This window comes from Metarhizium brunneum, chromosome 1, assembly GCF_013426205.1.
Source record: "Metarhizium brunneum chromosome 1, complete sequence".
NCBI classification, from domain to species: Eukaryota; Fungi; Ascomycota; class Sordariomycetes; order Hypocreales; family Clavicipitaceae; genus Metarhizium; species Metarhizium brunneum.
This window is the reverse complement of record NC_089422.1, coordinates 2270879-2282298: the sequence shown is the minus strand read 5'-3', so window position 1 is coordinate 2282298 and position 11420 is coordinate 2270879. Positions and strand designations below refer to the sequence as shown.

The 11420-nt window shown below is 53.7% G+C and overlaps 4 protein-coding genes across 4 annotated transcripts; 2 read left to right on the top strand and 2 right to left on the bottom strand.

The window, feature by feature from the left end:
- Positions 1-216: 216 nt before the first annotated feature.
- mfs1_1 (Transporter) lies at positions 217-2037 on the top strand (the record flags this gene model as incomplete). The annotated part of the gene is made up of 1 exon (XM_014694314.1): positions 217-2037. One exon carries the CDS (start codon positions 217-219, stop codon positions 2035-2037), a length of 1821 nt encoding a protein of 606 aa, XP_014549800.1.
- A 481-nt stretch (positions 2038-2518) lies between these two features.
- G6M90_00g007090 (uncharacterized protein) lies at positions 2519-5524 on the bottom strand (the record flags this gene model as incomplete). The annotated part of the gene is made up of 3 exons (XM_014694315.1): positions 2519-3964; positions 4041-4912; positions 4972-5524. 3 exons carry the CDS (start codon positions 5522-5524, stop codon positions 2519-2521), a joined length of 2871 nt encoding a protein of 956 aa, XP_014549801.1.
- A 596-nt stretch (positions 5525-6120) lies between these two features.
- Positions 6121-8184, bottom strand: mus-51 (ATP-dependent DNA helicase II subunit 1; the record flags this gene model as incomplete). Its single annotated transcript, XM_014694316.1, has 3 exons — positions 6121-7383; positions 7442-8050; positions 8116-8184. The coding sequence occupies 3 exons, from the start codon at positions 8182-8184 to the stop codon at positions 6121-6123; spliced, it is 1941 nt and encodes a 646-aa protein (XP_014549802.1).
- Positions 8185-8792: 608 nt separating this feature from the next.
- Positions 8793-9959, top strand: fech (Ferrochelatase; the record flags this gene model as incomplete). The annotated part of the gene is made up of 2 exons (XM_014694317.1): positions 8793-8861; positions 8931-9959. The coding sequence occupies 2 exons, from the start codon at positions 8793-8795 to the stop codon at positions 9957-9959; spliced, it is 1098 nt and encodes a 365-aa protein (XP_014549803.1).
- Between the last annotated feature and the right edge of the window lie 1461 nt (positions 9960-11420).

Here is an 11420-nt window from a genome sequence, read left to right as displayed (position 1 = left end):
GTTCCGGAGCTATGGATTACCAAACGTGTTGTGCCGTCTTATCGCCAGGAGTCAAATACTCGACATGATGGGTATAAGAGGAGAGGCTTCGTCGGCCTCGTGGTGGACTCTGCTTCGTCTTGTTTCCATCAAGCAAACGTGGTCTCGTCGCAGTGTCTTGACTTGGACTCTCGCTTCTCGCCAGGGCAGACCACGACACAAAAGAACATCGTGACAATGGCCGACATCATCCGCGACGCCCCCCTCGGCCAGCTCATCCGCTGGGCCACGTCCAACCGCTACCTCCAGTACCCCGAGGAAAAGGCCGGCTTCAAGCTCCCCTCGCCGTGGCAGCAGCTCCTCGACAACCCCGACGCCGTCGTCGACGAGTCCACGGAGCCCTCGTCCTCGTCCGCTTCGACCGCCGGAGACGACACCCCCGAGGGCCAAGACGCCGAGAAACAGCAGCAGCAGCAGCAGCAGCAGTCATGGTCCTCGGCAGAGCCCCCCGAGCCCCTGCGCCTGCACCGCACCAAGACGCCCGCCGAAACGCCGGCCTTTACGGGCGCCCGCCTCGAGGCCGAGCTGGCGCACGCCGTGGAAAAGGTGCAGTCGATCCCCGTCGTTCCCCGGCTCACAAAGGACGGCACCATCCTCGTGGACTGGTACCACAGCGACGACGCCGAGAACCCGCAGAACTGGAGCAACGGGAAGCGCGGCCTCGTCGCCGCCATCATCTGCCTCTACACCTTTGTCGTGTACACGTCGTCAGCCATCTACACGCCCTCGACGCAGGGCGTCATGGAGCGGTTCCACGTGTCGCAGCTCGAGGCCACGCTCGGCCTGTCGCTGTACGTGCTGGGCTACGGCGTCGGGCCGCTCGTCTTCTCGCCGCTCAGCGAGATCCCCCGCATCGGCAGGAACCCCGTCTACGCGGCCACCATGGTCCTCTTCGTGGTGCTGTCCATCCCCACCGCCCTGGCGCGCAGCTTCGCCGGCCTGATGGTGCTGCGCTTCCTGCAGGGCTTCTTCGGGTCGCCGTGCCTGGCCTCGGGCGGCGCGTCCCTCGGCGACATGTACTCGATGACGGCGCTGCCCTACGCCATGGTGGCGTGGATCTCGTCGGCCTACTTTGGCCCGGCGCTGGGCCCGCTGCTGTCGGGCTTCTCCGTGCCCGCGCGCGGCTGGCGCTGGTCGCTGTACGAGAGCGTGTGGGCGTCGGCGCCGGTGCTCCTCGGCATGCTGGTCGCGCTCCCGGAGACGAGTGGGGCCGCCATCCTCCTCCGCCGGGCCCGTCGGCTCCGGCGCCGCACCGGCAGCCCGCGCCTCGTGTCGCAGTCGGAGCTGGACCAGCGCCGCCTCGGGCCCCGCGCCGCCCTGCTCGACGCCCTCGTCAAGCCCGTCGAAATCACCTTCAAGGACCCGGCCGTGCTCTTCGTCCAGGTCTACACCGCCATCATCTACGGCATCTACTACTCCTTCTTCGAGGCCTTCCCCCTCGTCTACCCCGTCCACTACCACATGAACCTCGGCCAGACGGGGCTCGTCTTCCTCTCCATCCTCGTCGCCTGCCTCCTCGGCGCCGCCGTCTACTGCGCCTACCTCTACCTGTACGTCGACCCGCGCATCCGCCGCTTCGGCCTGCCCGTCCAGGAGAGCCGCCTCGCCCCCGCCCTGCCCGCCTCCTTTGGCCCGACCGTCGGCCTGTTCGTCTTTGCCTGGACCGCCCGCGAGTCGGTCCACTGGATCGCCCCGACCGCCGGCATCACCATCTACGCCGCCACCTGCTTCGTCGTCATGCAGTGCATCTTCGTCTACGTCCCGCTGAGCTACCCGCAGTACGCCGCCAGCCTGTTCGCCGCAAACGACTTCTTCCGGAGCGCCCTGGCCTGCGGGAGCGTGCTCTTCGCCCAACCGCTCTTCGGGAACCTCGGCGTCGCCAGGGGTGTTTCGCTGCTCGGCGGCCTGAGCGTCATTGGCATCGTCGGCATCTGGCTGCTGTACTTTTACGGTGCGCGTCTGCGCGCCCTGAGCAAGTTTGCCACTTCGGAGCAGTAATGCTGTGTACCATTGCCTTGCTTTGCATGGCGCGGCGTTGAGAGCGTTGAGCAGACCTGGAGGTCGGCATATATATAGTAATAGACAATAGACATTGAATAGAATTGATTGCTTTGGTATCAAACTTTGTCAGCCTTCCACGTGTGTGCCCGTGTACATGAAACACGACCAACTATCCCGAGACATTACCTATGAATTCAAGTGTGGCCAAAATGTCAAGATTCTCTCACTTCGGATGTCCTGTCGTAAAAAAAAATGCGCATAACCGCCATACCGTTGTAAATCTAGGTCAAAGGATATAAATATAGCGTCACCATAACCACGACGCGCCCCCGCCCCGAGGGGATCATACCATGACGGGTATAAGCTAAGAGTACATTCGAAAATCAATCCCTACTAATATGCAGAAGCCTTCGCCGGCCTCAAATTCCAGCATGTACGGGAACTAATCAAGCAATCAACCAACCAGCCACGCACCCACCTAGTGTCCTTGGTTGTGCCCCTGGTTCCAACCTTCGCCCATCCCCCAATTATACCCATGCCTCTGACTTTGTCCAAATCCATTGCCCTGACTCTCACCCTGCCAATTCTGTGCATGCTGGCCATGCTGGCCATGCTGCCCCTGCCGATGGTCCTGCCTATCGCCCGGCGTGCCCTGTCCAGGTCGCAGTCCAGCATATGCTGCCAACGACCCGTGCATTCCTGAAGACGTCATTGGCGAATGAAACGACTGCGACTGATAACCGTGGTTGCTTGTACCTGCACTCGACCCGCTCTTCTGGTACGAGTAAGGCTTATAGCCAATTTTGTTGGAAGAGTCCACCCCATCACTACTCCCGTATCGTGCCGTTGGCAGTCCGCCTATTGACGATCGGCTCTGCACATTGTTATACCGGATATTCGAGTGCGTATCTGCTGCTGCTGCTGCTGCTGCTGCGGGTGGTGGTGGTGGTGGTGGTGCTTGAAACGCACTTGATCTCGAATGCGGCATCATGCCAGACGATCTATGGCTCTGCTGCGACGCGGAGCGCGAGTGATACGGGGGTAGAAACGGAGACTTCGGCTGCGGCGGTGTCGGACGATGTATCCTCATGCTGGAGTTGGGTGCGTATGACTGATTGTGAGTGGCAGCATGTGTCAAAAGAGCAGCGTCTTCCATGTTGATGTGAGCAGCTGCTGGGGCGAGGTCGGGACTCTGTGACACTGGATGGCCGTGTTGTAGTAACGGTGATGCTTGACTGACTGTAGGTATAAACATATCATTGCCGTGCTGCTGGGCCCAACTTGATTTCTGGGTATTGGTATTTGTTCGAGTATTATTTGAAGCTTGTCTTCTATGATTCGAGGTACGAATATTCGGTTCAACGGGCTGTCGTTCTTCAGGCTCACGTTGTGGTTCCGTTACAGGAGCAGGTTCTGGGGGAGGATATGATGGGTAATATGCGCTGCTTTCCGACAGGGTCATGCCATTATTTAGTTGAGACCTTGGTGCGTCATCCAAAGGGTCCGGTTGCGGAAGTGCCAGTCCTGATGCCGACTGGAAGTAAGGAGCCTGTGTTGGCTGTTGATGGAAACTGTGGGCGAGATCATGCGCGGAATCACGAACCAAGTCCGGCCCAGGGATTTGGGGGTAGGAGTATGGCGCACCCGAGTCCGAACTAAAGTCGTTGTCATCCTGGGGCGCTTCTTGTTGCCCTGCGTTAGCATTTGCCTCTGTCATGGAAGTATCATTGGCGTTTGCCTCAGTCATGACAGTCTCATCAGCCTCTCCTTCAACATTGTCATCGTCAGCCTCAGTATCGGCATCAGCATCATCGGTCGCGAGTGCATCAGACTTTTGCTTTGGCTTTTGTGAAGGCTGCGGCGGATAATGGCATTCAACTTGGCTGTCTTGGCACTCTGAGCAGGTCGGTCTCTCCCTCGGACACTACATCACCTTGGTGTTAGCATCCTGCATCATACAAAACATGAGCAAAAATGAGGGATGAAGAAAGGAAACAAACCCTGACTCTGCGCTTCTTGCATGTAAAACAAGAGAGCCGCGACTTTCCAAGTGGTCTCGAACTTCGCTTCCGTTTGCCCTTTGGAGTCGAGTCTTCCAGGACGAGTTCTGTTGTTGTCGTCCTCGCACCAGAGGCTGCTCCCTCACCTGACGGAGAGACGTCGGACTGAGGTACTGGGGCTGAGCTTTCCTTATTACTGGGATGGATGATCTGCAGTCGCTGCGCTCCATACGTAACCAACATGTTGAGGGATTCCTTCTGAAGCTCTGGTGCCTGATTTGCAAAGATGTTTAACTGGTCGGTAGAGAGCGAGTCGGGGCTCACGCCAGCCTCGGTCAACAGCTTAGTCGCGACGTCTTTTCGACGCGCTGCCTCCTCCGGAGTTACGTTAAGAGACAACGGCTTGATAGCAGAACCAGCGCTCGGGTTCGTTGCCCATCCCACGGCAGAACCATGTCCATCGTCATCGTTATTCATCGCAGCAACAGCTTCACCAAGTCGAGACATGTCAGCATGATCCAAAGCCTGGGCGGCTTGTTCCACCAACGACAGGTGCGCTTGCTGCGTCTCCCCGGCTGCTTTTTTATTCCTCCTCCTTCTTTGCCCTTTAGGCTCGCCATCTTGCCCCCTTTGATGCTCCGTGTTCTTCTTTCTTCTGACTTTGGCGGCTTCTTCCTGTGCCAATTTGGCAGCCTTGGCTAACGTCTTTTTATCTGGCTTCTGCGGCCCAATCATGGGCGGGGGTTTAAATAACTCTGTGAGGTCGGCGACAGATTTGTGCATGATTGTATGGTTGTACTTGACGGATATTGTACGGGCTTTTCTTGAGAAGGTAATGAGTAGTCGTCCTCTACAGTCAAATGCCGGTCGACCTAGTAAATCAAGTTAGAAATCAACACCCTACGCACAAGCAACAAGCTCTGTGACCTACTCATTAAAACCGGATCGGGTTCCTTCTTGGTGTACTCCCCGACAATATCCTTCGTCTTCCCCTCGTTCTGCGCTTTCCAATGCTGAACCGACTGCTCACATATAAAGGTGAAATCCCACCCGTGGGCTGCAGATTCGAAGCTGTGCAACACCCACACACTCTTGTCTTCAACACCAGCAGCCCTGGCAATCTGTTCCGCCACAGCCTTCTGAACCACAGGCGCCTGGCTGGGCTGGTCCCTCAGCACATCCATGGCCGTATACACATGCGTCTGGCCCTCGTGCCTCCGATCAGTATCCTCTGCTCCGCCCGAAAGCAACGGGTCAACGTTATTCATATTATCCTTGTCTCCCTGTGTCAAATCCACAGCAAACTCTGCCGTGCCGGCAACATCGACCGTCGTGCTGACATGTTCGGCTCGGGTAGCCGTCGTTTTTGCTTCAATCAGAGCGCGAAGGCGACCCTGGAGGTGGTCGAGCGATGCACACGCGCCGTCGTTTGGCGCAACCTCATTGTCGGTTCCAAAATTGAAGCTGGCGAGGAAATCAGCCATTGCGAGGGTGGCGCGACAGGAATATGCTCGGCCGGAACCTAGGCGGCCACGGATTCGCGACGACGCTGCCGTCGCAATGGCTGCTCCAGTGGACGCGCTTTGCCTCTCCTTACAGAAAACGCGAAGTGGTGATGTCGGGCGTGTTTGCGATGGCAAGACCAACCAACCACGGTGGTTTGAAAGGTATTGGCGTTGGTATCCACGATCAGCTGACCATTGTGGGGGCTGCGCTCTGCTTGTCAGTCGCACTTCAAAGTGACGATTCAGATGCAGCTCGCGCGCAATGTGGCCATGGCAGTTGAGCCTCATGGAACTAATGATTGGGAGTAAAACATCTGCCCGAGTAAAATGCTCGTGTTGTGTTTTGTAACACACGGAATCTTGTCGTTTCTCTTTTATTCTTCCTAAAGGCTGGCATAGCAGACTTATTGTCACTTGGCAGTCAAACACCGCTCACAAGTTTTTATGCAGTGTCCAAGAGCTCGAGTCACCAATGAAAGCAGTCGAAAACTGTCAAAGGCACAATTCAAACTCTGTTCAGAATATTAGTGCGCTTATACACTGCTGCACAGTCCCAAGTACAGTTCTACGCGTTTCTACGCGTTATCGTCTACCCATTGCTCTATTCTCTCCGCCAGTTCTGCCTTCTTCCCTGCCGTGCTGAGCCCCTTGGAGCCGGCTACATCTCTCAGCTGAGAAACCGTCATTTTCATGATTGCTCCGCTTGTAATGGCTTCTTTGAGCTCCGCCACCGACATGGAAGACGGATTCAGTTGCCCTGACGACGCGCCGCGCCTTTGCTTTGCTGGACGATCGGATGATTCATCATCGGCTTCCCGTTTCAGCGATTTGGACGTCCTAGCCGTTCCCGCATCTTCTTCAAGTTTTTCCGACCACTCTTCCAAGTAACCACCCGCTCGCTTACTAATGGCCTTGTACTTCGGCTTAGTGGCGTCCTCGGCCGTCTCCGGCACTTCCTCTTCCAGAGCAAGAGCTTTGAGAATCTTGTAGTGCCATTGCAGCGCTGGGTTGGGGTACTTGAGCGGATTATACATTGCCTTTGGCAGCTGCAGCTGCTGCACAATCGTTCTCATTTGCGTCTTCAGCTCATCAGAGCTTTGCGTCACTCCATCTGGAGGCTTGATCTCTCTCAAGTCATCGGCAAAAGGCAGTGGATATATCCAAAGTCCCGCTGGCAAATATGGCGTTCCAGATTTTTCATCAGACGGTTCCCTGGACGGCACGATGGCAGCTAGAGTTGGTTGGGCATTGCTCCGTACGATACACCACGCAATGCCTATTTTGTTGTCTTTGATCAACTTTTGCCATAATGCTGTGAATACACGAGTGGAACCAACAAAATCCTCTTCACTGGGGAAGATGAATGTCGACTTTTTGACGCTAGCCCACATTGATAACAACTTGCGGGGTTTAAAGCCAATGATGCGAATAACAGGCGGTCCGAAATCCCTGAGAGACTTTTGCTCGTCAGGGGTAAAGCAGACGTATTCGCCACCAAACTTGTACGCCTTCTTCATCTCCCCTTTCTCAACCGTTCTGATGCTGTCCTCGGCCAGTCTTGTAGTTTCACCAGCGGCAATCTGAGGCTTTTCTCCATCCAACCAAATGTAACATGTCCTGGCCGGTGTTTGTCGATGGAGAACATTATACCCTTTAACTGAGATTCGCAAACCAGGCGCAATCTCAAATGGCAAGTTTGAAAACATGGCTCGTTTCGGCGTCTGTTTCGAGTTTATGTTTGAGGTCAAAGAGCTTAGAAGGGATAGCCCGTCGCCCGACTTGGAAATCGCCACCGCAGTGCTGTTGGCTTCCGCAATTGGATCGCGGTACACAATATCCTGTCTGCATTAGTCACAACTACCAGAACATGATAGTCAAACAAGGTGGATAACTTACATCGTAGAATTTCGACAAGTCAAATTTGGAATCACCTCTGGTGATTGGGAATAAATCAATCGTGACGCCCAAGTCATAAAGATCTTTAGCTCGAACCGCAGCTGCTGACATAGCAGCCTTGTCGGAAGGGTGAGGATTGTCATTGTCAGTAATGATGAATAGGCGTCGGCTTCCAAAATTTGCGGCCTTTGTCGTAAAGATTTGATTTGCGCAGAATAGCACGTTCGACATGATGGCACGGTCACTTGATGGCGTCAACACTTCGTCGTCGTCTTCACCATCCTCAACAAGATTCTTAAGCACCTTGACATCATCCGCAGCGGGAATGTCAAGGTCCGTGAAAAGATAGCAGTTAGGATATCCCAGGCCATTACGGCCGTCTTCGTCATCATAAAATTTGGTCTTTTTAGTTCCAAAGAGTAGAATGCCCATCATACCCTTAGGGTTGGATATGATGCGTTGCTCCATCAAATGGTACGCGCATTTTAGGGCTGCCTCGAGAGCACTGTCTTGGTCCGCCTTCTTTGAATCAGATGGCGGCGGCGGCTTAAGCATAGAGTCGCTAACTTCAATAGCCATTATGATGGCATCTTTCTGTGCCTTGTATGTCTAGGTGATTGTCAGGACCATGTCATGAACGACTAGTGAATGAATTATGTATTGGCGCATATTACCGTCTCGTCAATCTCTTGATCGCCATCATCTTCGTCCTCCCTCTTCCAATCCTGGCCGTTTTCCGCCATTATTAAGTCAATTTTATTTAATCCGAGTCGAAACAATTCGGACACAGCATGCTGAACGCGTTGAAAACTGTGAATGACGGTTGTGGGCCTCCGCCGTCGCAGCTCCAGGCAAACGCGCCCCAACGGTCGGGCGCATCGCGCAGTTGTGCGCGTTGTCGCGGTATCACGTGATCCATTACATTTTATTGCCTTCGATGCCATTGGACAGATCGGAAGGTTGTTAAAAGGAACTTGCTCACATATAATTATTTTCCGCAATAATTATGTACCTCCATAACTGTTCCGGCTTGTCTTGGCGCCAGGATTACTTGCATCATAAATATGGTCCGTTCCCGATCCCGAGTGCAGAACCACACTCGGAGCATCGGCTTTTTGGAACTTGCACCGCCCATCCTCTTCACAACGGGTGATTTTTTGTTCTCAGCCATTGGAATTCAAGTTTATTGATCATGTCATCACGGATCTGTACACAACAGCTCCTAAGGGGATTATCGGGAAATTCATCTTCCCGACTCGTCCTGCCCCAAGTTGCAACGCAAACTCGGCAATTTGCGACGCCTGTGCCGCCTGTCACCCAGGATGCAACGGGCTCGAAAGGCCCAACCGCAATGGTGTTCCTCAACATGGGAGGGCCATCGAAGACCGACGAAGTTGGCGATTTCCTGAGTCGCCTTTTCGTATGTATACTTTCAATGGCGTACCGTCACTAGTAGTCCAATGCCCTGCTAACAATTTGCGATTCTCAGTCCGACGCCGATTTGATTCCGCTGGGTCGACTGCAAGGTTACTTGGGCCCCCTCCTCTCGAAGCGACGAACACCCATGATTCAGAAACAGTACGCTGCCATTGGCGGCGGCTCCCCAATTCGAAAATGGTCCGAATACCAGAGCGCCGAAATGTGCAAGATATTGGACAAGACATCTCCAGAAACTGCACCCCACAAGCCCTATGTGGCTTTCAGATACGCTGATCCTCTAACTGAGGAAATGTACCAACAACTTCTTGCAGATGGCTTCGGTAATGGCAAGGGTGGCCGAGCTGTTGCTTTTACTCAATACCCCCAATACTCGTGCTCCACCACTGGTTCCAGTCTGAACGAGCTGTGGAAGTGGAGGCAACGACTGGAAGGAAAGAGGGTGGATGAAAGCGGAGAGGGCACCATTACTTGGAGCGTAATCGACAGATGGCCAGCTCACTCTGGGCTTGTTGAGGCTTTCGCGCAGAACATTAAAGCCAAGTTGGCCGAATATCCCGAGAGCCGCCGAAAGGATGTTGTCCTCTTGTTTTCCGCCCACAGTCTTCCCATGTCTGTTGTCAACAGAGGTGACCCTTATCCTGGCGAGGTTGCCGCCACCGTTTACGCCGTCATGGAACGACTTAGGTTCTCCAACCCGTACCGCCTATGCTGGCAATCTCAGGTTGGTCCGTCTGCATGGCTCGGCCCTCAGACGGCCACCACGGTGGAACAGTATGTTGCCAAGGGTCAAAAGGACTTGGTTTTAATACCCATCGCTTTCACGTCCGACCATATCGAGACGTTGTACGAGTTGGACCATGAAGTCATAGGCGAGAGTGGTCACACGGACACGATTAAGCGAGCGGACAGTCTTAATGGTAGCCCGGTCTTTATTGAGGCTCTTGCAGATATTGCCAAGGCACATTTGAGGAGTGGCGAAGCTTGTTCCAAGCAAATGAACCTTCGATGCCCCAGCTGCAAGAGCGAGAGGTGTACAGAAACCAAGAAGTTCTTTGCCAGGCAACAGGCGAATCTGTAGGAGCTATGGCTGAAAACTTGTAGTGGCAATAGGTGTTGAGAATATGTATAATAGAATATGGAATGTGCATTGAGGCGCTATCTGTTAAACCCAATGTTGCGGGGGCTCTCTCATCAATATATTAAGCATAACTCTTAGTCGCACGCAAAGAACGGACCGCCATGTGTTGTACTAGACGGGGGAGTTTGAATTTGCTGTTAACGTCTCCAACCCTCCACTTACCCTGTATTCCCAGACGATTGGACCCTTCGGAAACAAATCATGGCCGCCAATGCACTGTGGCATTACTTGTACGCTCAATCTTCATGTATTCTATTTCTATTTCGTTCTATTTTTTATTTTATTTTATATTTTATTTTGGGTTTCTTGTCTGAAATTTTTCATGCGTACTTCCTCTCTGTGCTTCCGCCTTTGTGAGTGTCACAACATCCATGGAGGAGCTATCTCCATTGGTTGCACGGTTGCTCTTGGCTGCCGTGGCCAATCCGACCCACCATGGAGACAGAGCCCAATGGGCCGTTCCGCAGTTATGCCCGTAATAGCAACACCTGCAATAATACGAGCAAGGCAAAACGAACAAAACTGCGGAGCTGCCATGACCCAGGACCGGCCTAAGGATATGCAGCGTGACAGCCAACATCCATGATATTCAGTATGGAGGCTGCGAACACGAACAGGAGCTCAGTCCATGTATGGGCTGGTACTGCAGCCAGCGGTTACGATATCGGGGGACACCAGACGCAGAGAGCCGGATTCTTCCACCCCGATGAATCTTGGCTATTTCCAAACGGACATAGGGATAAGGGACCTGGCTGACCGGCGCGACGTTCCTACAGGCAAGGACTAGTATTTGCAAAAGTACATATGTAGTACTACTATTGACTCCTCACTGTGCCACGTCAAGCCCGTCTTGGCGATGGTGCTGGGGTACGTCAGTCGTGACACACAGCTTGGCCGAGATATCAATGGATGGGACGAGGCTTCATCATCAGCAAAAGCCAAAGAGCCGGGACATGGAGCCGCAAAACGGAGTAGAACGGCGATGGGACAGCAGAAGTAGTCGCTTTTGACGATCTGCATAATGCGCCTGGGTACAAGGAGAACAAGGCACTGGTCTGGCCAAGGGTGTCAGAATTTCGCATGCAAGACGACTGGATAGGGAAACACTGAGACAGAGGGACATTGAATGACTAGAATGACTAGAGAGGAACAGAAAGCGCAAAACAAAAAGTCGTCCCATAAAATTGACAAGTGGACAGAAAATTACTCTGCCTGCATTCCATCAGTCACGGTAGATGCTCCCTTTACATGTTACGAGTAGGTCTTGGCGAGTCGAGTAACATTGATGAAATGGAAATGTAGACGTTGGAGTGGGGATGGACAAGGTAAGAAGAACATCAGACGGCTTCCAAGATAGTAGTACTACAACCTTCGTTCTGCCTAGCTGTGTTGATCAGATCG